Source organism: Oncorhynchus masou, unplaced genomic scaffold (assembly GCF_036934945.1).
Source record: "Oncorhynchus masou masou isolate Uvic2021 unplaced genomic scaffold, UVic_Omas_1.1 unplaced_scaffold_700, whole genome shotgun sequence".
Taxonomy (NCBI): Eukaryota; Metazoa; Chordata; class Actinopteri; order Salmoniformes; family Salmonidae; genus Oncorhynchus; species Oncorhynchus masou.
In genome coordinates this window covers 157,466-185,028 of record NW_027013460.1, presented here as the reverse complement: position 1 = coordinate 185,028, position 27,563 = coordinate 157,466, and the positions used below count along the sequence as shown (strand labels likewise).

The following is a 27,563-nucleotide window of genomic DNA, read 5'->3' as shown; positions in this document are numbered from 1 at the left end:
AGTGTGAACCAGGTTAGTGGGAACCTACAGAACCATATAGAACCATATGGAACATCTAGAACTTATAGAACCTATTTAACCTGTAGCCCTTCTCTGGGGAGAGGCCTGGGGAAGTCCCTGTGCCAAGTGTGAACCAGGTTAGTGGGAACCTACAGAACCATATGGAACTTCTAGAATCTCTAGAACTTATAGAACATATTTAACCTGTAGCCCTTTTCTGGGGAGAGGCCTTGGGAAGAACATGTGCCTAGTGTGAACCAGGTGAGAATTAGAACCTGTACTGTAGCTAGGTGAGGGTTAGAACTTGTACTGTAACTAGGTGAGAATTAGAACCTGTACTGTAGCTAGGTGAGGGTTAGAACCTGTACTGTAGCTAGGTAGAATTACAACCTGTACTGTAGCTAAGTGAGAATTAGAACCTGTACTGTAACTAGGTGAGAATTAGAACCTGTACTATAGCTAAGTGAGAATTAGAACCTGTACTATAGCTAAGTGAGAATTAGAACCTGTACTGTAGCTAAGTGAGAATTAGAACCTGTACTATAGCTAGGTAGAATTACAACCTGTACTGTAGCTAAGTGAGAATTACAACCTGTACTGTAGCTAAGTGAGAATTACAACCTGTACTGTAGCGAAGTGAGAATTACAACCTGTACTGTAGCTAGGCCTCTGTACCCAAGTGTGAATGATCCTATAACTGGGGCCAGGAGTTTTTCCCGGTCAGGTCATGACCAGACCTATTACACATGAGAGCCTTTAGGTCAGGGTCTCACAGAATGTGGAGGTATTTTAATCTTCCTCCTTCTCTTTCAGATCATTTCTGCACTAAGGGTTATGCTCGAGTCAGAGGGACCATCTGTGAAGGTAATGACGCCTGGAGAAGGACTCCGACAAGACTCATCTTTCACTTGGCAAATACACATATTCCCTCAAATCCAGTGTTTGATTTCAAAATCGGGTTATAAAGCAGTTTTTTGCGTTGATTGTTTGCGTTGGCAGGTATCAATGAGACTTTGTTTACACAGCACATTTCAGACATGGAACACTGTTCTTCACAAGACAAAACAAATAACAAACTATGAAAATAAAAACAGAAATATTTACTACACAACAAACATAAGAGGATAAAAATGAAAGAATAACAATAAAAACTAAAAAGCACCCTAAGGAATAGCAAAGCTAAAAAAAGGATGTCTACAGTTTCGGCTCCCCTCAGGTTCTCTGGCAGGCTAATCTAGAAGCTGGAGGATAATAACTAAATGCTGCCTCTCCATGCCTCTTGGTCCTAGGCTTTGGGATAGTTAAAAGGCCTCTGCCAAAGAACCTGAGGGACCTACTGGGTACATAACTTAAAAGCATGTCTGACATGTATTGGGGTGCACAATCTGGTGTGTTTACGGACATATTCAATCAATCCCTATACCAGTCTGCTGTTCCCACATGCTTCAAGAGGGCCACCATTGTTCCTGTTCCCAAAAAAGCTAAGGTAACTGAGCTAAACGACTACTGCCCCGTAGCACTCACTTCCGTCATCATGAAGTGCTTTGAGAGACTAGTCAAGGACCATATCACCTCCACCCTACCTGACACCCTAGACCCACTCCAATTTGCTTACCGCCCAAATAGGTCCACAGACGACGCAATCCCAACCACACTGCACACTGCCCTAACCCATCTGGACAAGAGGAATACCTATGTGAGAATGCTGTTCATCGACTACAGCTCGGCATTTAACACCATAGTACCCTCCAAGCTCGTCATCAAGCTCGAGACCCTGGGTCTCGACCCCGCCCTGTGCAACTGGGTACTGGACTTCCTGACGGGCCGCCCCCAGGTGGTGAGGGTAGGCAACAACATCTCCACCCCGCTGATCCTCAACAATGGGGCCCCACAAGGGTGCGTTCTGAGCCCTCTTCTGTACTCCCTGTTCACCCACGACTGCGCGGCAACGCACGCCTCCAACTCAATCATCAAGTTTGCGGACGACACAACAGTGGTAGACTTGATTACCAACAACGACGAGACGGCCTACAGGGAGGAGGTGAGGGCCCTCGGAGTGTGGTGTCAGGACAATAACCTCACACTCAACGTCAACAAAACTAAGGAGATGATTGTGGACTTCAGGAAACAGCAGAGGGAAACCCCCTATCCACATCGATGGAACAGTAGTGGAGAGGGTAGTAAGTTTTAAGTTCCTCGGCATACACATCACAGACAAACTGAATTGGTCCACTCACACAGACAGCATCGTGAAGAAGGCGCAGCAGCTCCTCTTCAACCTCAGGAGGCTGAAGAAATTTGGCTTGTCACCAAAAGCACTCACAAACTTCTACAGATACACAATCGAGAGCATCCTGGCGGGCTGTATCACCGCCTGGTATGGCAACTGCTCCGCCCACAACCGTAAGGCTCTCCAGAGGGTAGTGAGGTCTGCACAACGTATCACCGGGGGCAAACTACCTGCCCTCCAGGACACCTACACCACCCGATGTTACAGGAAGGCCACAAAGATCACCCACCCGAGCCACTGCCTGTTCACCCCGCTATCATCCAGAAGGCGAGGTCAGTACAGGTGCATCAAAGCTGGGACTGAGAGACTGTCTGCTAAATGACTTAAATGTAATGTAATGTAATCTCAAGGCCATCAGACTGTTAAACAGCAACCACTAACATTGAGTGGCTGCTGCCAACACACTGACTCAACTCCAGCCACTTCAATAATGGGAATTGATGGGAAAGGATGTAAAATAAAATATATTAAACAATGCTACCTAATATAATGTTTACATACCCTACATTATTCATCTCATATGTATACGTATATACTGTACTCTATCATCTACTGCATCCTTATGTAATACTTGTATCACTAGCCACTTTAACTATGCCACTTTGTTTACATACTCATCTCATATGTATATACTGTACTCGATACCATCTACTGTATTTTGCCTATGCTGCTCTGCACCATCACTCATTCATATCTTTATGTACATATTCTTTATCCCCTTACACTGTGTATAAGACAGTAGTTTTGGAATTGTTAGTTAGATTACTTGTTGGTTATTACTGCATTGTCGGAACTGGAAGCACAAGCATTTCGCTACACTCGCATTAACATCTGCTAACCATGTATAAAATAATAAAATTTGATTTGATTTGAATCGTGGATTGATTTATAAACCAATAGAATAATCTTAAAATTAATTATATTGCTCACAGGCAGCCAGTGCAGAGACCTTAAAACCGGTGTAATGTGTTCTCTCCGTCTGGTCTTGGTCAGTACCCATGCTGCAGCATTCTCTATGTTTTGCAGTTGACCAATGGCTTTCTCTCTGGGTAGACCAGAAAGGAGAGCATGACAGTAGTCAATCCTGCTTGTAATAGAAGCATGGATGAGTCTCTGTATCAGCCTGAGAGAGAAACGACGGCATCTTGGCGATGTTCCTCAGGTGGTAGAAAGCTATTTTGGTCACATTCCCATTGTGTGATTCGAAATTGAGTTCAGAATCTAAAATAACCCCTAGATTTTTTACCTGATGTTTCTAAATGCAATGGCCTTGGAGTCAGTCTCTTTGTCAACATGAATATTAAAATCACCCAACGCAATGATTTTATCATAGTTCTCATGGACAATAAATAGTTCTGTTAGTTGACTTAACGTTGTATTATTCTGTTGTTGATAACAGGCTCTAGTATGTGTGTCTATTGTGTTTCTAGTGTTGTGATGTTGTTAATGGAGTCTAGGTTGTGTGTTCTCTCTCCACCTGTAGATGTTAATGAGTGTGAGGTGTTTCCGGGGGTGTGTATCAATGGAAAGTGTGTGAACACCGTGGGTTCCTTCATCTGCCAGTGTCCCTCTGGGATGACCGTCGACGCCACCGGACGAACATGTATAGGTGGGTACTGTAGTCCACAAGCACTACGCTAATGGGTACTGTAGTCCATTACACTGTTGTGTACTCCACAATAATTATAAGATTCAAAATGGGGTCATTGCCTTTCATTTCCGGATGTACTACATTTTGTTAAACTGATTTTGCGTTATGGTGTTTTGTTATCGTATGTTTCCCCCCTCCAGACCTGCGTACAGAGCAGTGTTATCTGAGCCACGAGGATGAGCGTTGTGGAGCCCCTATCCCGGGTCGTCACCGTGTGGATGCGTGCTGCTGCTCGGTGGGTGTGGCCTGGGGCCCGGAATGTGACGAGTGTCCGGAGAAAGGTTCTCAGGAGTACAGCCAGCTCTGTCCCAGGGGACCCGGCTTCGCAAACCGAGGAGACTTCATTAATGGACGGCCCTTCCTCAAAGGTTGGCCGGATACGTTCCATTTCAAACCTAGTCCCTTCCCCTACCTTCTATATTCCTTCAGGTCCTTCCTCAAAGGTTGGCCGGATACGTTCCATTTCAAACCTGGTCCCTTCCCCTACCTTCTATATTCCTTCAGGTCCTTCCTCAAAGGTTGGCCGGATACGTTCCATTTCAAACCTAGTCCCTTCCCCTACCTTCTATATTCCTTCAGGTCCTTCCTCAAAGGTTGGCCGGATACGTTCCATTTCAAACCTGGTCCCTTCCCCTACCTTCTATATTCCTTCAGGTCCTTCCTCAAAGGTTGGCCGGATACGTTCCATTTCAAACCTGGTCCCTTCCCCTACCTTCTATATTGCTTCAGGTCCTTCCTCAAAGGTTGGCCAGATACGTTCCATTTCAAACCTGGTCCCTTCCCCTACCTTCTATATTCCTTCAGGTCCTTCCTCAAAGGTTGGCCGGATACGTTCCATTTCAAACCTGGTCCCTTCCCCTACCTTCTATATTCCTTCAGGTCCTTCCTCAAAGGTTGGCCGGATACGTTCCATTTCAAACCTGGTCCCTTCCCCTACCTTCTATATTCCTTCAGGTCCTTCCTCAAAGGTTGGCCGGATACGTTCCATTTCAAACCTGGTCCCTTCCCCTACCTTCTATATTCCTTCAGGTCCTTCCTCAAAGGTTGGCCGGATATGTTCCATTTCAAACCTGGTCCCTTCCCCTACCTTCTATATTCCTTCAGGTCCTTCCTCAAAGGTTGGCCGGATACGTTCCATTTCAAACCTGGTCCCTTCCCCTACCTTCTATATTCCTTCAGGTCCTTCCTCAAAGGTTGGCCGGATACGTTCCATTTCAAACCTAGTCCCTTCCCCTACCTTCTATATTCCTTCAGGTCCTTCCTCAAAGGTTGGCCGGATACGTTCCATTTCAAACCTGGTCCCTTCCCCTACCTTCTATATTCCTTCAGGTCCTTCCTCAAAGGTTGGCCGGATATGTTCCATTTCAAACCTGGTCCCTTCCCCTACCTTCTATATTCCTTCAGGTCCTTCCTCAAAGGTTGGCCGGATACGTTCCATTTCAAACCTGGTCCCTTCCCCTACCTTCTATATTCCTTCAGGTCCTTCCTCAAAGGTTGGCCGGATACGTTCCATTTCAAACCTAGTCCCTTCCCCTACCTTCTATATTCCTTCAGGTCCTTCCTCAAAGGTTGGCCGGATACGTTCCATTTCAAACCTGGTCCCTTCCCCTACCTTCTATATTCCTTCAGGTCCTTCCTCAAAGGTTGGCCGGATATGTTCCATTTCAAACCTGGTCCCTTCCCCTACCTTCTATATTCCTTCAGGTCCTTCCTCAAAGGTTGGCCGGATACGTTCCATTTCAAACCTAGTCCCTTCCCCTACCTTCTATATTCCTTCAGGTCCTTCCTCAAGGGGGCATACAATGCAAATAGGGTAGCCATTTGATTACCTGTTCAGGAGTCTTATGGCTTGGGGGTATAAACTGTTGAGTAGAGAGAACAGTCTATGACTAGGGTAGCTGGGGTCTTTGACTATTTTTAGGGCCTTCCTCTGACACCGCTTGGTGTAGAGGTCCTGGATGGCAGGCAGTTTAGCACCAGTGATGTACTGGGCCGTATGCACTACCCTTGCGTTCAGAGGCCGAGCAATTGCCGTACCAGGCAGTGATGCAACCAGACAGGATGCTCTCGATGTTGCAGCTGTAGAACCTTTTGAGGATCTCAGGACCCATGCCAAATCTTTTAGTTTCCTGAGGGGGAATAGGCTTTGTTATGCCCTCTTCACGACTGTCTTGGTCTGTTTGGACCATTCTAGTTTGGTGTTGATGTGGACACCAAGGAACTTGAAGCTCTCAACCTGCTCCACTAGAGTCCCATCGATGAGAACGGGGCGTGCTCGGCCCTCCCTTTCCTGTAGTCCACAATAATCTCCTTAGTCTTGGTTACGTTGAGGAATAGGTTGTTATTCTGGCACCACCCGGCCAGGTCTCTGACCTCCTCCCTATAGGCTGTCTCGTCGTTGTTGGTGATCAGGCCTATCACTGTGTCATCTGCAAACTTAATGATGGTGTTGGAGTTGTGCCTTGCCATACAGTTGTGGGTGAACAGGGAGTACAGGAGGGGACTGAGCACGCACCCTTGGAGAGCTCCAGTGTTGAGGATCAGCGTGGCAGATGTGTTGCTACCTTCCCTCAACACCTGGGGGCGGCCCGTCAGGAAGTCCAGGATCCAGTTGCAGAGGGATGTGTTTAGTCCCAGGACTCTTAGCTCAAAGCACTTCATGGCTACGGACGTGAGTGCTACGGGTCTGTAGTCATTTAGGCAGGTTGCCCTTGTGTTCTTGGGCACAGGGACTATGGTGGTCTGCTTGAACATGTTGGTATTACAGACTCAGTCAGGGACATGTTGAAAATGTCAGTGAAGACACCTGCCAGTTGGTCAGCACATGCCAAGAGCACACGTCCTGGTAATCCATCTGGCCCCGCAGCCTTGTGTATGTTGACCTGTTTAAAGGTCTTGCTCACATAGGCTACGGAGAGCGTGATCACACAGTCGCCCGGAACAGCTGATGTTCTCATGCATGCCTCAGTGTTGCTTGCCTCGAAGTGAGCATAGACGTGATTTAGCTCGTCTGGTAGGCTTGTGTCACTGGGCAGCTTGCGGCTGGGCTTCCCGTTGTAGTCTGTAATAGTTTGCAAGCCTTGCCACATAAGACGAGCGGCGGAGCCTGTGTAGTATGATTCAATCTTAGCCCTGTATTGACGCTTTGCCTATTTGATGTTTCGTCGCAGGGCATAGCAGGATTTCTTCTAAGCTTCTGGGTAAGAGTCCCGCACCTTGAAAGCGGCAGCTCTACCATTTAGCTCAGTGCGAACGTTGCCTGTAATCCATGGCTTCTGGTTGGGGTATGTACATACAGTCACTGTGGGGACGAAGTCCTCAATGCACTTATTGATAAAGCCAGTGACTGATGTGGTGTATTCCTCAATGCCATCGGAAGAATCCCGGAACATATTCCAGTCTGTGCTAGCAAAACAGTCCTGTAGTTTAGCATCTGCTTCATCTGACCACTTTTTTATAGACCGAATCACTGGTGCTTCCTGCTTTAATTTCTGCTTGTAAGCAGGAATCGGGGATAGAGTTGTGGTCAGATTTACCAAATGGAAGGCGAGGGAGAGCTTTGTACGTGTCTCTGTGTGTGGAGTACAGGTGATCTGGAATTGTTTTCCCTCTGGTTGCACATTTAACATGTTGATGGAAATTTGGTAGAACTGATTTCAGTTTCTCTGCATTAAAGTCTCTAGCCACTAGGAGTGCCGCCTCTGGGTGAGTGGTTTCCTGTTTGCTTATTTCCTTATACAGCTGACTGAGTGTGGTCTTAGTGCCAGCATCTGTCTGTGGTGGTAAATAGATAGCCACAAAAAGTATAGCTGAAAACTCTCTCGGCAAGTAGTGTGGCCTGCAATTTATCACAATATACTCTACTTCAGGCGAGCAAAATCTAGGGGAAATGACAACAAAATAACAGGTGAGCAAACTCAAAAACCTGCTGTAACCTCTCTCTCTCTCTCTCTCTCTCTCTCTCTCTCTCTCTCTCTCTCAATTAGATTCAAATGGCTTTATTGCTATGGGAAACATATGTTTACATTGCCAAAGCAAGTGAAATATATAATAAGTCCTTCTCTCTCTCTATTTTTCTCTCTATCTCTCTCTCTATCCCTCCATCCCTCCTTACCTCCCTCTTTCTTAGATATAAACGAGTGTAAGATGATCCACAGCTTGTGCTCCAATGGGAAGTGTAGGAACACCATCGGTAGTTTCCGTTGTCGCTGTGACAACGGCTTCTCTCTGGACTCTGATGAGAGGAACTGTACAGGTCAGTCTACAGCTCATACAGAGCATACATCTAGAGCTCCGTCTAAAGCTTTCAGACACACAAGATAGTCAAAATGTTAAAACAGCGCGTCAGAAATACTACATTACTCACAATGCAATGTCTCTTAATGTGTTTTTGTAAACTAACTGTGATGTGGGTGTTTCTCCTTCCAGACATCGACGAATGCCGTATCTCTCCAGACCTGTGTGGTCAGGGCACGTGTGTGAACACAGGAGGGGACTTCGAGTGCGAATGTTTTGAAGGTTACGAGAGCGGCTTCATGATGATGAAAAACTGCATGGGTGAGTAGAGGACCTAAACACACCTGGACATACCTGGACACACCTGCACACACCTTAACACACCTGCACACACTTGCAAACACCTTAACACACCTGGATACACCTTAACACACCTGGATACACCTTAACACAGTTGCACACACCTTAACACACCTGCACACACCGTAACACACCTGGATACACCTTAACACACCTGCACACACCTGGATACACCTTAACACACTTGCACACACCTGGATACACCGTAACACACCTTAACACACCTGCACACACTTGCACACACCTGGTCAGAGCTGAACACATCTGGACAGAGCTGAACACATCTGGACAGAGCTGAACACACCTGGACACATCTGGACAGCTGTCCCATCCCAGTACTAGTTTCTACCTCTATCAGTACTGTATTGTGGAGTACATGACAGATGACAACATATTCAGTCTATAATAACATAATAACACATAAGGAAACTCCATCTCCATAGTAACTCCATCTCCATAGTAATTCCATCTCCATAGTAACTCCATCTCCATAGTAATTCCATCTCCATAGTAACTCCTTCTCCCATAGTAACTCTGCCACAGGCCCTTAACTCTATGAAGTGGATCAGGGCAGGGGAGTCCTGCCATGCTGTTACAGACCCAGTACTCAAACTGTGTGTGTGTGTGTGTGCTTGTGTGTGTGTGTGTGTGTGTAAGGAAGAGAGGGTGATTCGCTCCCCAGGCCTGTGTGCGTGTTACAGCCTTTATGGGAATACCAGCCATACATTTAGAGCACGCTCAGATCACTCCCTATACTCTCAACCCACAGTACCATTTTTCTCTGGATAATTATATTTTACTGCTTGATTTACACACACACACACTCCAGCATCCAGACGGTTTTATATGCAATTACTGGTCATAATGTCCTGACATCTGTGAAAATGTTTAATGTTCAATGGTTTATTTCTCTATTTATGAATGTAATAGCCATGGCTTGGCTTTGAACACATTCCTGACTGAGTGAAATTATATTTATTATTCCCACTAAGTAGCAATGACTACAGATGAGAAAATATGGATAAATAGTCTGATGTGTGTGACTCTCTCTCTCTCTCTCTTTCTCTCTTTCTTTCTTTCTTTCTCTCTTTATTTCTTTCTTTCTTTCTGTCTATGTGTGTGTGTGTGTGTTTGTCTGTCTCTCTCTCACTCTGTGTTCTCTCCTCCCAGACATTGATGAGTGTGAGCGGAACCCTCTGCTGTGTCGCGGTGGTGAGTGTGTGAACAGCGAGGGCAGCTTCCAGTGTTTGTGTCCCGACGGACACGAGATTGCCCCCGACGGATCCGCCTGTCTCGGTGAGTGATGAGGTCATCAGTGTGAGACCCTTTTTTGGTTCCAGGTAGAACCCTTTTGGTTTCGGGTAAAACCCTTTCAACCAGGGACAGCTGAAGAACCCGAAAGCCTTTTATTAAGAGTGTCGCTGCCTTAAAACTAGGACACATCAATGAGATAGTGTGGTGACTCTGAGAGAACTTTGAGTTGATTTAATGGCAACAAATACAAAAAGAATGTTAGATTTGTGTGCAGATTTCTCCATTGACAGTGGTATAATCCTATCAGAATGTCCCTGGGGTTTTATTATTTTAAACAGCACATCCGGTTTGAACAGGAATACCGGGTTACCCGGTAATTTCTTGACATTTTCTCAGGAAGAAAAATGTGTAGATTCTCTGGAAAATATGAAACCCTAGTGTGTGTGTGTGTGTGTGTGTCTCGGTGTGTGTGGGCTAAATGGCTGGATGTGGATATGAATCTATGGGATGTGTTGTGGTGAAAGATGGCTGATAGCTAGGTATGTAGAGTGGGACTGGTTCTATGACCTTCTGGACCACTTCACATTATACAGACATGCTATGGAGACTAGCTACTCCAATGACTCCACTGGAATGGACTGATGCCTTGCTATGACTGGAGCGTGTGTGTGCGTGCATGCGTGCGTTCGTGCGTGTTTTGTGTGTGCACGTGCATGTGTGTGCGAGTTGATCACTCATCCTTCCCCATCTTGCCTCTGGTTGTGTTTTGTAGCTGATTTAGAAAGGGAAGTCTCTAGGAGTAAAGGAGGAGGAGGATCTATTGATTTAGAAAGGGAAGTCTCTAGGAGTAAAGGAGGAGGAGGATCTATTGATTTAGAAAGGGAAGTCTCTAGGAGTAAAGGAGGAGGAGGATCTATTGATTTAGAAAGGGAAGTCTCTAGGAGTAAAGGAGGAGGAGGATCTATTGATTTAGAAAGGGAAGTCTCTAGGAGTAAAGGAGGAGGAGGATCTATTGATTTAGAAAGGGAAGTCTCTAGGAGTAAAGGAGGAGGAGGATCTATTGATTTAGAAAGGGAAGTCTCTAGGAGTAAAGGAGGAGGAGGATCTATTGATTTAGAAAGGGAAGTCTCTAGGATTAAAGGAGGAGGAGGATCTATTGATTTAGAAAGGGAAGTCTAGGAGTAAAGGAGGAGGAGGATCTATTGATTTAGAAAGGAAAGTCTCTAGGATTAAAGGAGGAGGAGGATCTATTGATTTAGAAAGGGAAGTCTAGGAGTAAAGGAGGAGGAGGATCTATTGATTTAGAAAGGGAAGTCTCTAGGAGTAAAGGAGGAGGAGGATCTATTGATTTAGAAAGGGAAGTCTCTAGGAGTAAAGGAGGAGGAGGATCTATTGATTTAGAAAGGGAAGTCTCTAGGAGTAAAGGAGGAGGAGGATCTATTGATTTAGAAAGGGAAGTCTAGGAGTAAATGAGGAGGAGGATCTATTGATTTAGAAAGGGAAGTCTCTAGGAGTAAATGAGGAGGAGGATCTATTGATTTAGAAAGGGAAGTCTAGGAGTAAAGGAGGAGGAGGATCTATTGATTTAGAAAGGGAAGTCTCTAGGAGTAAAGGAGGAGGAGGATCTATTGATTTAGAAAGGGAAGTCTCTAGGAGTAAAGGAGGAGGAGGATCTATTGATTTAGAAAGGGAAGTCTAGGAGTAAAGGAGGAGGAGGATCTATTGATTTAGAAAGGGAAGTCTCTAGGAGTAAAGGAGGAGGAGGATCTATTGATTTAGAAAGGGAAGTCTTGGAGTAAAGGAGGAGGAGGATCTATTGATTTAGAAAGGGAAGTCTCTAGGAGTAAAGGAGGAGGAGGATCTATTGATTTAGAAAGGGAAGTCTCTAGGAGTAAAGGAGGAGGAGGATCTATTGATTTAGAAAGGGAAGTCTCTAGGAGTAAAGGAGGAGGAGGATCTATTGATTTAGAAAGGGAAGTCTCTAGGAGTAAAGGAGGAGGAGGATCTATTGATTTAGAAAGGGAAGTCTCTAGGAGTAAAGGAGGAGGAGGATCTATTGATTTATATATATATATATAGGATATAGGATAGGAGGATATATTGATTTAGATATATATCCCATTTAGCAGACGCTTTTGTCCAAAGCGACTTACAAGTCGGCTGGGGCCACTACTTTTACATATGGGTGGTCCCAGCGGGAAACGAACCCACGACGCTTGGCGTTGCAAGGAGGAGGAGGATCTATTGATTTAGAAAGGGAAGTCTAGGAGTAAAGGAGGAGGAGGATCTATTGATTTAGAAAGGGAAGTCTCTAGGAGTAAAGGAGGAGGAGGATCTATTGATTTAGAAAGGGAAGTCTCTAGGAGTAAAGGAGGAGGAGGATCTATTGATTTAGAAAGGGAAGTCTCTAGGAGTAAAGGAGGAGGAGGATCTATTGATTTAGAAAGGGAAGTCTAGGAGTAAATGAGGAGGAGGATCTATTGATTTAGAAAGGGAAGTCTCTAGGAGTAAATGAGGAGGAGGATCTATTGATTTAGAAAGGGAAGTCTAGGAGTAAAGGAGGAGGAGGATCTATTGATTTAGAAAGGGAAGTCTCTAGGAGTAAAGGAGGAGGAGGATCTATTGATTTAGAAAGGGAAGTCTCTAGGAGTAAAGGAGGAGGAGGATCTATTGATTTAGAAAGGGAAGTCTAGGAGTAAAGGAGGAGGAGGATCTATTGATTTAGAAAGGGAAGTCTCTAGGAGTAAAGGAGGAGGAGGATCTATTGATTTAGAAAGGGAAGTCTTGGAGTAAAGGAGGAGGAGGATCTATTGATTTAGAAAGGGAAGTCTCTAGGAGTAAAGGAGGAGGAGGATCTATTTATTTAGAAAGGGAAGTCTCTAGGAGTAAAGGAGGAGGAGGATCTATTGATTTAGAAAGGGAAGTCTCTAGGAGTAAAGGAGGAGGAGGATCTATTGATTTAGAAAGGGAAGTCTCTAGGAGTAAAGGAGGAGGAGGATCTATTGATTTAGAAAGGGAAGTCTCTAGGAGTAAAGGAGGAGGAGGATCTATTGATTTAGAAAGGGAAGTCTAGGAGTAAAGGAGGAGGAGGATCTATTGATTTAGAAAGGGAAGTCTCTAGGAGTAAAGGAGGAGGAGGATCTATTGATTTAGAAAGGGAAGTCTCTAGGAGTAAAGGAGGAGGAGGATCTATTGATTTAGAAAGGGAAGTCTCTAGGAGTAAAGGAGGAGGAGGATCTATTGATTTAGAAAGGGAAGTCTCTAGGAGTAAAGGAGGAGGAGGATCTATTGATTTAGAAAGGGAAGTCTCTAGGAGTAAAGGAGGAGGAGGATCTATTGATTTAGAAAGGGAAGTCTCTAGGAGTAAATGAGGAGGATGATCTATTGATTTAGAAAGGGAAGTCTCTAGGAGTAAAGGAGGAGGAGGATCTATTGATTTAGAAAGGGAAGTCTAGGAGTAAAGGAGGAGGAGGATCTATTGTCCAACAGCTTCACAATCATCTCCACATGTAGAGACAAGATGGAGCAACTGTGTTTAGTGGTGGGGTTGTTTTTAATGGCCTGTTTAATGGTGTGTGTGTGTTGTTTGTGTTTGTGTGTGTGTGTGTGTGTGTGTGTGTGTGCGTGCGTGCGTGCGTGTGTGTTCCACAGATATTAATGAGTGTGAACTGAGTGAGAAGCTGTGTCGGAACGGTCAGTGTGTGAATATGATTGGACGTTACCAGTGTTCCTGTGATACTGGATATAAATCCACGGAGGACAGACTGGCCTGTGTCGGTAAGATAAGTCTGTTCCAACTACACTGTTAGTTCTCTATTATTCAACTAGTATTGTGATTTGTCTGCGTCCTTCAAACAGGAAAGGGGTGTTGATATAGTACTATTTGTTTTTGTGTCATATGAACCAGTGTCTGTCGCCATGGTGACCAAATCCTTCAGACTTAAATGACAGAAATGCTTGATGTGTAAGATAGGAAGCGTTATGAGCATGTCTCAAGTTATGTTTCATTCTTATGATGTGTGTGTAGTAACATGTATGTGTGTTCATCCCCTCCTGCATGCAGACATTGATGAGTGTACGATCCAGAATGGAGGTTGTGAGACATTCTGTACCAACTCAGAGGGGAGCTATGAGTGCAGCTGTCGCTCTGGATACGCCCTGATGCCAGACCTCAGGACCTGCACTGGTCAGTAGGATCTCTCTCTCTCTCTCTCTCTCTCTCTCTCTCTCTCTCTCTCTCTCTCTCTCTCTCTCTCTCTCTCTCTCTCTCTCTCTCTCTCTCTCTCTCTCTCTCTCTCTCTCTCTCTCTCTCTCTCTCTCTCTCTCTCTCTCTCTCTCTCTCTCTCTCTCTCTCTCTCTCGTGTCTCAGTCTCTCTCTCTCTGTCAGTCTATGTCTCTCTGTCCTCCACCCCTACTTCAACCCAACCTGAGTCTGTCTATTTGTTCACCAGGAGCCAGGGAGGGCCCTATAACACTTAAATACACTGTGTTTCTAGACAGAGAGACATAGTTGTCCTTCCTCCAGACAAGGCCTTGTGAGGGGACTGAGAATCATTTCCTTTGATATGAGTCTCATCCCTCTCAACACATGACTCCCATTGGCTCTGTTACCAGGGAGAGATACAACAGCCCCAATCATACAAAATGGTACAATAAATTGACACAGAAGAACACAGGAGCACATTGTTGACTAATCTTACCATTTCTCCATGTTTTCTCCTGTTTACTGTTGGTTGCCAGGTGAGCAGCTATGCAAGATGTGTTTCCTCAGCTGGTATGAATGTGAACTGGTCTATGTTCAGCAGACTGTCTGTCTACAGTTCTGTCCTTCTCTGTCCTTACAGATATATGTGTGTCTGTCCTTTTTCTATCCTTACAGATATATGAGTGTCTGTCCTTTTCTGTCCTTACAGACATGTGAGTGTCTGTCCTTTTCTGTCCTTACAGATATATGTGTGTCTGTTGTATTGGTGAGTGTTCTAGTGAATGTTATTCTGTCTCCCTCCAGACATTGATGAGTGTGAGGACAGTCCAGACATCTGTGACGGAGGCCAGTGTACCAACATCCCAGGAGAGTACCAGTGTCTCTGCTTCGATGGATTCATGTCTTCTGAAGATATGAAGACCTGTCTGGGTAACTAACCTACCTGTCTAGCGATCTAAGCCACTGCCTCCAGAACACATGTAGCATTGTGAGCGCGGGCTTCCAATCTGCCCCTCAGCTCTTCTAGAACAGCCTGTCCCCTCTCCTCCGACCTTCCCCTCAGTCATTCATGTTGCTGTCTAATCAACACAAAACTACAGGGAAGGAGTGGGACTACACTGCTTCAAGAAATAAAACTACCTAACAGCCCCCAGTAGGGTTGTGTGGGTAAACTCTCACATACATATAGTATCACACGGTGAGACATGTATTCAGTATTGTTGTTAGTTTTGAATGGTGAGACATGTATTCAGTATTGTTGTTAGTTTTGAATGGTGAGACATGTATTCAGTATTGTTGTTAGTTTTGAATGGTGAGACATGTATTCAGTATTGTTGTTAGTTTTGAACGGTGAGACATGTATTCAGTATTGTTGTTAGTTTTGAACGGTGAGACATGTATTCAGTATTGTTGTTAGTTTTGAACGGTGAGACATGTATTCAGTATTGTTGTTAGTTTTGAATGGTGAGACATGTATTCAGTATTGTTGTTAGTTTTGAACGGTGAGACATGTATTCAGTATTAGTGTTAGTTTTGAATGGTGAGACATGTATTCAGTATTGTTGTTAGTTTTGAATGGTGAGACATGTATTCAGTATTGTTGTTAGTTTTGAATGGTGAGACATGTATTCAGTATTGTTGTTAGTTTTGAATGGTGAGACATGTATTCAGTATTGTTGTTAGTTTTGAATGGTGATACATGTATTCAGTATTGTTGTTAGTTTTGAATGGTGAGACATGTATTCAGTATTGTTGTTAGTTTTGAATGGTGAGACATGTATTCAGTATTGTTGTTAGTTTTGAACGGTGAGACATGTATTCAGTATTAGTGTTAGTTTTGAACGGTGAGACATGTATTCAGTATTGTTGTTAGTTTTGAACGGTGAGACATGTATTCAGTATTAGTGTTAGTTTTGAACGGTGAGACATGTATTCAGTATTAGTGTTAGTTTTGAACGGTGAGACATGTATTCAGTATTAGTGTTAGTTTTGAACGGTGAGACATGTATTCAGTATTGTTGTTAGTTTTGAACGGTGAGACATGTATTCAGTATTGTTGTTAGTTTTGAATGGTGAGACATGTATTCAGTATTGTTGTTAGTTTTGAACGGTGAGACATGTATTCAGTATTGTTGTTAGTTTTGAACGGTGAGACATGTATTCAGTATTAGTGTTAGTTTTGAACGGTGAGACATGTATTCAGTATTAGTGTTAGTTTTGAACGGTGAGACATGTATTCAGTATTAGTGTTAGTTTTGAACGGTGAGACATGTATTCAGTATTGTTGTTAGTTTTGAACGGTGAGACATGTATTCAGTATTGTTGTTAGTTTTGAATGGTGAGACATGTATTCAGTATTGTTGTTAGTTTTGAACGGTGAGACATGTATTCAGTATTGTTGTTAGTTTTGAACGGTGAGACATGTATTCAGTATTAGTGTTAGTTTTGAACGGTGAGACATGTATTCAGTATTAGTGTTAGTTTTGAACGGTGAGACATGTATTCAGTATTAGTGTTAGTTTTGAACGGTGAGACATGTATTCAGTATTGTTGTTAGTTTTGAACGGTGAGACATGTATTCAGTATTAGTGTTAGTTTTGAACGGTGAGACATGTATTCAGTATTAGTGTTAGTTTTGAACGGTGAGACATGTATTCAGTATTAGTGTTAGTTTTGAATGGTGATACATGTATTCAGTATTAGTGTTAGTTTTGAATGGTAATACATGTATTCAGTATTAGTGTTAGTTTTGAACGGTGAGACATGTATTCAGTATTGTTGTTAGTTTTGAACGGTGAGACATGTATTCAGTATTAGTGTTAGTTTTGAACGGTGAGACATGTATTCAGTATTAGTGTTAGTTTTGAACGGTGAGACATGTATTCAGTATTAGTGTTAGTTGTGAACGGTGAGACATGTATTCAGTATTGGTGTTAGTTTTGAACGGTGAGACATGTATTCAGTATTAGTGTTAGTTTTGAACGGTGAGACATGTATTCAGTATTAGTGTTAGTTTTGAACGGTGAGACATGTATTCAGTATTAGTGTTAGTTTTGAACGGTGAGACATGTATTCAGTATTAGTGTTAGTTTTGAACGGTGAGACATGTATTCAGTATTAGTGTTAGTTTTGAACGGTGAGACATGTATTCAGTATTAGTGTTAGTTTTGAACGGTGAGACATGTATTCAGTATTAGTGTTAGTTTTGAACGGTGAGACATGTATTCAGTATTAGTGTTAGTTTTGAACGGTGAGACATGTATTCAGTATTAGTGTTAGTTTTGAACGGTGAGACATGTATTCAGTATTAGTGTTAGTTTTGAACGGTGAGACATGTATTCAGTATTAGTGTTAGTTTTGAACGGTGAGACATGTATTCAGTATTAGTGTTAGTTTTGAACGGTGAGACATGTATTCAGTATTGTTGTTAGTTTTGAATGGTGAGACATGTATTCAGTATTGTTGTTAGTTTTGAACGGTGAGACATGTATTCAGTATTAGTGTTAGTTTTGAACGGTGAGACATGTATTCAGTATTAGTGTTAGTTTTGAACGGTGAGACATGTATTCAGTATTGTTGTTAGTTTTGAACGGTGAGACATGTATTCAGTATTAGTGTTAGTTTTGAACGGTGAGACATGTATTCAGTATTAGTGTTAGTTTTGAACGGTGAGACATGTATTCAGTATTAGTGTTAGTTTTGAACGGTGAGACATGTATTCAGTATTGGTGTTAGTTTTGAACGGTGAGACATGTATTCAGTATTAGTGTTAGTTTTGAACGGTGAGACATGTATTCAGTATTAGTGTTAGTTTTGAACGGTGAGACATGTATTCAGTATTGGTGTTAGTTTTGAACGGTGAGACATGTATTCAGTATTAGTGTTAGTTTTGAACGGTGAGACATGTATTCAGTATTAGTGTTAGTTTTGAACGGTGAGACATGTATTCAGTATTAGTGTTAGTTTTGAACGGTGAGACATGTATTCAGTATTAGTGTTAGTTTTGAACGGTGAGACATGTATTCAGTATTAGTGTTAGTTTTGAACGGTGAGACATGTATTCAGTATTGTTGTTAGTTTTGAACGGTGAGACATGTATTCAGTATTAGTGTTAGTTTTGAACGGTGAGACATGTATTCAGTATTAGTGTTAGTTTTGAATGGTGATACATGTATTCAGTATTAGTGTTAGTTTTGAATGGTAATACATGTATTCAGTATTAGTGTTAGTTTTGAACGGTGAGACATGTATTCAGTATTGTTGTTAGTTTTGAACGGTGAGACATGTATTCAGTATTAGTGTTAGTTTTGAACGGTGAGACATGTATTCAGTATTGTTGTTAGTTTTGAACGGTGAGACATGTATTCAGTATTGTTGTTAGTTTTGAACGGTGAGACATGTATTCAGTATTGTTGTTAGTTTTGAATGGTGAGACATGTATTCAGTATTGTTGTTAGTTTTGAACGGTGAGACATGTATTCAGTATTAGTGTTAGTTTTGAACGGTGAGACATGTATTCAGTATTAGTGTTAGTTTTGAATGGTGAGACATGTATTCAGTATTAGTGTTAGTTTTGAACGGTGAGACATGTATTCAGTATTAGTGTTAGTTTTGAATGGTGAGACATGTATTCAGTATTAGTGTTAGTTTTGAACGGTGAGACATGTATTCAGTATTAGTGTTAGTTTTGAACGGTGAGACATGTATTCAGTATTGGTGTTAGTTTTGAATGGTGAGACATGTATTCAGTATTGTTGTTAGTTTTGAATGGTGAGACATGTATTCAGTATTGTTGTTAGTTTTGAATGGTGATACATGTATTCAGTATTGTTGTTAGTTTTGAATGGTGAGACATGTATTCAGTATTGTTGTTAGTTTTGAATGGTGAGACATGTATTCAGTATTGTTGTTAGTTTTGAACGGTGAGACATGTATTCAGTATTAGTGTTAGTTTTGAACGGTGAGACATGTATTCAGTATTGTTGTTAGTTTTGAACGGTGAGACATGTATTCAGTATTAGTGTTAGTTTTGAACGGTGAGACATGTATTCAGTATTAGTGTTAGTTTTGAACGGTGAGACATGTATTCAGTATTAGTGTTAGTTTTGAACGGTGAGACATGTATTCAGTATTGTTGTTAGTTTTGAACGGTGAGACATGTATTCAGTATTGTTGTTAGTTTTGAATGGTGAGACATGTATTCAGTATTGTTGTTAGTTTTGAACGGTGAGACATGTATTCAGTATTGTTGTTAGTTTTGAACGGTGAGACATGTATTCAGTATTAGTGTTAGTTTTGAACGGTGAGACATGTATTCAGTATTAGTGTTAGTTTTGAACGGTGAGACATGTATTCAGTATTAGTGTTAGTTTTGAACGGTGAGACATGTATTCAGTATTGTTGTTAGTTTTGAACGGTGAGACATGTATTCAGTATTGTTGTTAGTTTTGAATGGTGAGACATGTATTCAGTATTGTTGTTAGTTTTGAACGGTGAGACATGTATTCAGTATTGTTGTTAGTTTTGAACGGTGAGACATGTATTCAGTATTAGTGTTAGTTTTGAACGGTGAGACATGTATTCAGTATTAGTGTTAGTTTTGAACGGTGAGACATGTATTCAGTATTAGTGTTAGTTTTGAACGGTGAGACATGTATTCAGTATTGTTGTTAGTTTTGAACGGTGAGACATGTATTCAGTATTAGTGTTAGTTTTGAACGGTGAGACATGTATTCAGTATTAGTGTTAGTTTTGAACGGTGAGACATGTATTCAGTATTAGTGTTAGTTTTGAATGGTGATACATGTATTCAGTATTAGTGTTAGTTTTGAATGGTAATACATGTATTCAGTATTAGTGTTAGTTTTGAACGGTGAGACATGTATTCAGTATTGTTGTTAGTTTTGAACGGTGAGACATGTATTCAGTATTAGTGTTAGTTTTGTTTTGAACGGTGAGACATGTATTCAGTATTAGTGTTAGTTTTGAACGGTGAGACATGTATTCAGTATTAGTGTTAGTTGTGAACGGTGAGACATGTATTCAGTATTGGTGTTAGTTTTGAACGGTGAGACATGTATTCAGTATTAGTGTTAGTTTTGAACGGTGAGACATGTATTCAGTATTAGTGTTAGTTTTGAACGGTGAGACATGTATTCAGTATTAGTGTTAGTTTTGAACGGTGAGACATGTATTCAGTATTAGTGTTAGTTTTGAACGGTGAGACATGTATTCAGTATTAGTGTTAGTTTTGAACGGTGAGACATGTATTCAGTATTAGTGTTAGTTTTGAACGGTGAGACATGTATTCAGTATTAGTGTTAGTTTTGAACGGTGAGACATGTATTCAGTATTAGTGTTAGTTTTGAACGGTGAGACATGTATTCAGTATTAGTGTTAGTTTTGAACGGTGAGACATGTATTCAGTATTAGTGTTAGTTTTGAACGGTGAGACATGTATTCAGTATTAGTGTTAGTTTTGAACGGTGAGACATGTATTCAGTATTAGTGTTAGTTTTGAACGGTGAGACATGTATTCAGTATTGTTGTTAGTTTTGAATGGTGAGACATGTATTCAGTATTGTTGTTAGTTTTGAACGGTGAGACATGTATTCAGTATTAGTGTTAGTTTTGAACGGTGAGACATGTATTCAGTATTAGTGTTAGTTTTGAACGGTGAGACATGTATTCAGTATTGTTGTTAGTTTTGAACGGTGAGACATGTATTCAGTATTAGTGTTAGTTTTGAACGGTGAGACATGTATTCAGTATTAGTGTTAGTTTTGAACGGTGAGACATGTATTCAGTATTAGTGTTAGTTTTGAACGGTGAGACATGTATTCAGTATTGGTGTTAGTTTTGAACGGTGAGACATGTATTCAGTATTAGTGTTAGTTTTGAACGGTGAGACATGTATTCAGTATTAGTGTTAGTTTTGAACGGTGAGACATGTATTCAGTATTGGTGTTAGTTTTGAACGGTGAGACATGTATTCAGTATTAGTGTTAGTTTTGAACGGTGAGACATGTATTCAGTATTAGTGTTAGTTTTGAACGGTGAGACATGTATTCAGTATTAGTGTTAGTTTTGAACGGTGAGACATGTATTCAGTATTAGTGTTAGTTTTGAACGGTGAGACATGTATTCAGTATTAGTGTTAGTTTTGAACGGTGAGACATGTATTCAGTATTGTTGTTAGTTTTGAACGGTGAGACATGTATTCAGTATTAGTGTTAGTTTTGAACGGTGAGACATGTATTCAGTATTAGTGTTAGTTTTGAATGGTGATACATGTATTCAGTATTAGTGTTAGTTTTGAATGGTAATACATGTATTCAGTATTAGTGTTAGTTTTGAACGGTGAGACATGTATTCAGTATTGTTGTTAGTTTTGAACGGTGAGACATGTATTCAGTATTAGTGTTAGTTTTGAACGGTGAGACATGTATTCAGTATTGTTGTTAGTTTTGAACGGTGAGACATGTATTCAGTATTGTTGTTAGTTTTGAACGGTGAGACATGTATTCAGTATTGTTGTTAGTTTTGAATGGTGAGACATGTATTCAGTATTGTTGTTAGTTTTGAACGGTGAGACATGTATTCAGTATTAGTGTTAGTTTTGAACGGTGAGACATGTATTCAGTATTAGTGTTAGTTTTGAATGGTGAGACATGTATTCAGTATTAGTGTTAGTTTTGAACGGTGAGACATGTATTCAGTATTAGTGTTAGTTTTGAATGGTGAGACATGTATTCAGTATTAGTGTTAGTTTTGAACGGTGAGACATGTATTCAGTATTAGTGTTAGTTTTGAACGGTGAGACATGTATTCAGTATTGGTGTTAGTTTTGAACGGTGAGACATGTATTCAGTATTAGTGTTAGTTTTGAACGGTGAGACATGTATTCAGTATTAGTGTTAGTTTTGAACGGTGAGACATGTATTCAGTATTGGTGTTAGTTTTGAACGGTGAGACATGTATTCAGTATTAGTGTTAGTTTTGAACGGTGAGACATGTATTCAGTATTAGTGTTAGTTTTGAACGGTGAGACATGTATTCAGTATTAGTGTTAGTTTTGAACGGTGAGACATGTATTCAGTATTAGTGTTAGTTTTGAACGGTGAGACATGTATTCAGTATTGTTGTTAGTTTTGAATGGTGAGACATGTATTCAGTATTGTTGTTAGTTTTGAACGGTGAGACATGTATTCAGTATTAGTGTTAGTTTTGAACGGTGAGACATGTATTCAGTATTAGTGTTAGTTTTGAACGGTGAGACATGTATTCAGTATTAGTGTTAGTTTTGAACGGTGAGACATGTATTCAGTATTAGTGTTAGTTTTGAACGGTGAGACATGTATTCAGTATTGTTGTTAGTTTTGAACGGTGAGACATGTATTCAGTATTAGTGTTAGTTTTGAACGGTGAGACATGTATTCAGTATTGTTGTTAGTTTTGAACGGTGAGACATGTATTCAGTATTGTTGTTAGTTTTGAACGGTGAGACATGTATTCAGTATTGTTGTTAGTTTTGAATGGTGAGACATGTATTCAGTATTGTTGTTAGTTTTGAACGGTGAGACATGTATTCAGTATTAGTGTTAGTTTTGAACGGTGAGACATGTATTCAGTATTAGTGTTAGTTTTGAATGGTGAGACATGTATTCAGTATTAGTGTTAGTTTTGAACGGTGAGACATGTATTCAGTATTAGTGTTAGTTTTGAATGGTGAGACATGTATTCAGTATTAGTGTTAGTTTTGAACGGTGAGACATGTATTCAGTATTAGTGTTAGTTTTGAACGGTGAGACATGTATTCAGTATTAGTGTTAGTTTTGAACGGTGAGACATGTATTCAGTATTAGTGTTAGTTTTGAACGGTGAGACATGTATTCAGTATTAGTGTTAGTTTTGAACGGTGAGACATGTATTCAGTATTAGTGTTAGTTTTGAACGGTGAGACATGTATTCAGTATTAGTGTTAGTTTTGAACGGTGAGACATGTATTCAGTATTGTTGTTAGTTTTGAATGGTGAGACATGTATTCAGTATTGTTGTTAGTTTTGAACGGTGAGACATGTATTCAGTATTAGTGTTAGTTTTGAACGGTGAGACATGTATTCAGTATTAGTGTTAGTTTTGAACGGTGAGACATGTATTCAGTATTAGTGTTAGTTTTGAACGGTGAGACATGTATTCAGTATTGTTGTTAGTTTTGAACGGTGAGACATGTATTCAGTATTAGTGTTAGTTTTGAACGGTGAGACATGTATTCAGTATTAGTGTTAGTTTTGAATGGTGAGACATGTATTCAGTATTAGTGTTAGTTTTGAACGGTGAGACATGTATTCAGTATTGGTGTTAGTTTTGAACGGTGAGACATGTATTCAGTATTAGTGTTAGTTTTGAACGGTGAGACATGTATTCAGTATTAGTGTTAGTTTTGAACGGTGAGACATGTATTCAGTATTGGTGTTAGTTTTGAACGGTGAGACATGTATTCAGTATTAGTGTTAGTTTTGAACGGTGAGACATGTATTCAGTATTAGTGTTAGTTTTGAACGGTGAGACATGTATTCAGTATTAGTGTTAGTTTTGAACGGTGAGACATGTATTCAGTATTAGTGTTAGTTTTGAACGGTGAGACATGTATTCAGTATTAGTGTTAGTTTTGAACGGTGAGACATGTATTCAGTATTGTTGTTAGTTTTGAACGGTGAGACATGTATTCAGTATTAGTGTTAGTTTTGAACGGTGAGACATGTATTCAGTATTAGTGTTAGTTTTGAATGGTGATACATGTATTCAGTATTAGTGTTAGTTTTGAATGGTAATACATGTATTCAGTATTAGTGTTAGTTTTGAACGGTGAGACATGTATTCAGTATTGTTGTTAGTTTTGAACGGTGAGACATGTATTCAGTATTAGTGTTAGTTTTGAACGGTGAGACATGTATTCAGTATTGTTGTTAGTTTTGAACGGTGAGACATGTATTCAGTATTGTTGTTAGTTTTGAACGGTGAGACATGTATTCAGTATTGTTGTTAGTTTTGAATGGTGAGACATGTATTCAGTATTGTTGTTAGTTTTGAACGGTGAGACATGTATTCAGTATTAGTGTTAGTTTTGAACGGTGAGACATGTATTCAGTATTAGTGTTAGTTTTGAATGGTGAGACATGTATTCAGTATTAGTGTTAGTTTTGAACGGTGAGACATGTATTCAGTATTAGTGTTAGTTTTGAATGGTGAGACATGTATTCAGTATTAGTGTTAGTTTTGAACGGTGAGACATGTATTCAGTATTAGTGTTAGTTTTGAACGGTGAGACATGTATTCAGTATTAGTGTTAGTTTTGAACGGTGAGACATGTATTCAGTATTAGTGTTAGTTTTGAACGGTGAGACATGTATTCAGTATTAGTGTTAGTTTTGAACGGTGAGACATGTATTCAGTATTAGTGTTAGTTTTGAACGGTGAGACATGTATTCAGTATTAGTGTTAGTTTTGAACGGTGAGACATGTATTCAGTATTGTTGTTAGTTTTGAATGGTGAGACATGTATTCAGTATTGTTGTTAGTTTTGAACGGTGAGACATGTATTCAGTATTAGTGTTAGTTTTGAACGGTGAGACATGTATTCAGTATTAGTGTTAGTTTTGAACGGTGAGACATGTATTCAGTATTAGTGTTAGTTTTGAACGGTGAGACATGTATTCAGTATTGTTGTTAGTTTTGAACGGTGAGACATATATTCAGTATTAGTGTTAGTTTTGAACGGTGAGACATGTATTCAGTATTAGTGTTAGTTTTGAACGGTGAGACATGTATTCAGTATTAGTGTTAGTTTTCAACGGTGAGACATGTATTCAGTATTGGTGTTAGTTTTGAACGGTGAGACATGTATTCAGTATTAGTGTTAGTTTTGAACGGTGAGACATGTATTCAGTATTGGTGTTAGTTTTGAACGGTGAGACATGTATTCAGTATTAGTGTTAGTTTTGAACGGTGAGACATGTATTCAGTATTAGTGTTAGTTTTGAATGGTGAGACATGTATTCAGTATTAGTGTTAGTTTTGAACGGTGAGACATGTATTCAGTATTAGTGTTAGTTTTGAATGGTGAGACATGTATTCAGTATTAGTGTTAGTTGTGAACGGTGAGACATGTATTCAGTATTAGTGTTAGTTGTGAACGGTGAGACATGTATTCAGTATTGGTGTTAGTTTTGAACGGTGAGACATGTATTCAGTATTAGTGTTAGTTTTGAACGGTGAGACATGTATTCAGTATTAGTGTTAGTTGTGAACGGTGAGACATGTATTCAGTATTGGTGTTAGTTTTGAACGGTGAGACATGTATTCAGTATTAGTGTTAGTTTTGAACGGTGAGACATGTATTCAGTATTAGTGTTAGTTTTGAACGGTGAGACATGTATTCAGTATTAGTGTTAGTTTTGAACGGTGAGACATGTATTCAGTATTAGTGTTAGTTGTGAACGGTGAGACATGTATTCAGTATTAGTGTTAGTTTTGAACGGTGAGACATGTATTCAGTATTAGTGTTAGTTTTGAACGGTGAGACATGTATTCAGTATTAGTGTTAGTTTTGAACGGTGAGACATGTATTCAGTATTGTTGTTAGTTTTGAACGGTGAGACATGTATTCAGTATTAGTGTTAGCTGTAATTTACATGTCCAGTGTTCTCTGTTCCTGCAGACACACAGGGGAACAGGCAGCAACACAATAAATCTGATATTTCTCTTTTTACAACAACATTTCTATTGATTTATCCTGACAATATAATATTAGCATAAAGGTTGTCCAAGATGACTCATGAAAATAATATGCCTCTGTGTGTCAGTCAGATGAGGGAGGAGTGCTTGGCATTCAGACGGCTGATGTTTACTGAGTAAAATATGAAGAATATGACAAGACTGATGTTAGAGTAGGGCTCTCACTGAGTGTAAACACACACACACTTTAAGTCTACACACAGTGCAGGGCAGTGCAGGGGTCCTTTTTTGGTCAGAATAAAGCCTCTTTCTGGGGGTTTTATTTTTAGGTCTGAAAGTGTGTTTGAGGAGAAAGGACTTGTCTGCCCACTCCGTGCTGTCTCAGGGAGATCTGTAGTATAGTTAGTAACACAAGTAGTTATACAAGTAGTGATGCACTTGTAACAGTATAATTTTAGTCCGTCCCTCGCCCATACCCGGGCCCAAACCAGGGACCCTCTGCACACATCAACAACTGACACCCACGAAGCATCGTTACCCATCGCGCCACAAAAGCCACGGCCCTTGCAGAGCAAGGGGAACCACTACTAGTGACGTCACCGATTGAAACGCTATTCGCACCCACCACCGATAACTAGCTAGCCATTTCACATCCGTTACACACTCATCACTGGCTGTTAGAAACATGGGACAATAAACACTGAGTGGATATGTCCTATCTTCTATTGGATGTTTTGTGGTCCAGGTCTTGTGCTTCTACCTCTCTTTTCACTGATCTCTCTGTCTCGCTGTCTCTCTCACTATCTCTCTGTCTCTCTCTCTCTCTCTCTCTCTCTCTCTGTCTCTCTCTCTCTCTCTCTCTCTCTCGCTCTCTGTCTCTCTCTCTAGATGTGGATGAGTGTGAGCTGAACCCTAACATCTGTCTGAGTGGGAATTGTGAGAACAGCAAGGGATCCTTCATCTGCCATTGTGACAAGGGCTACTCCGTACGCAAGGGAACCACCGGCTGCACAGGTACACACATACAGACAGACACACACACACACACACACACACACACACACATACAGACACATGCACACACACACACTTTGGTGAGATCACCATGCTCTGATGTCAGACGTATGCCTCAGATTAGATGATTGTTTGTTCCGTTGTTGTTGTTTCATTAGCTTCTCTTGAACATTACTGATGCTTGGGTCAGCCTAATCACCTGGAGTCAACCCAACACACATACATACTGCAGTCAGAGAACAGGAGAGGACTGGAGGAGGGAGGAGGAGAGGTAGGCTAGAGGAGAGGAGAGGTAGACTGGAGGAGAGGAGAGAGACTGGAGGAGATGTAGACTGGAAGAGAGGAGAGGTAGACTGGAGGAGAGGAGAGGTAGACTGGAGGAGAGGAGAGGTAGACTGGAGGAGAGGAGAGAGACTGGAGGAGATGTAGACTGGAAGAGAGGAGAGGTAGACTGGAGGAGAGGAGAGGTAGACTGGAGGAGAGGAGAGGTAGACTGGAGGAGAGGAGAGGTAGACTGGAGGAGAGGAGAAGTAGAATGGAGGAGATGTAGACTGGAAGAGAGGGGAGGTAGACTGGAGGAGAGGAGAGGTAGACTGGAGGAGAGGAGAGGTAGACTGGAGGAGAGGAGAGGTAGACTGGAGGAGAGGAGAGAGACTGGAGGAGGGAGGAGGGAGGAGGAGAGGTAGACTAGAGGAGAAGTAGAATGGAGGAGAGGTAGACTGGAGGAGAGGAGAGGTAGACTGGAGGAGAGGAGAGGTAGACTGGAGGAGAGGAGAGGTAGACTGGAGGAGAGGAGAGGTAGACTGGAGGAAAGGAGA

At 41.1% G+C, this 27,563-nt stretch overlaps 1 protein-coding gene across 1 annotated transcript in view; it reads left to right on the top strand.

The window, feature by feature from the left end:
• LOC135537029 (fibrillin-1-like) overlaps positions 1-27,563 on the top strand; it is a 104,642-nt gene that overhangs the window by 18,928 nt on the left and 58,151 nt on the right. Inside the window, 10 exon segments of the mRNA XM_064963240.1 lie at positions 814-864; positions 3,774-3,899; positions 4,082-4,309; positions 8,071-8,196; positions 8,370-8,498; positions 9,708-9,833; positions 13,443-13,568; positions 13,855-13,977; positions 14,800-14,925; positions 26,620-26,745. Of these exon segments, the coding sequence (XP_064819312.1) occupies positions 814-864; positions 3,774-3,899; positions 4,082-4,309; positions 8,071-8,196; positions 8,370-8,498; positions 9,708-9,833; positions 13,443-13,568; positions 13,855-13,977; positions 14,800-14,925; positions 26,620-26,745 (1,287 nt within the window).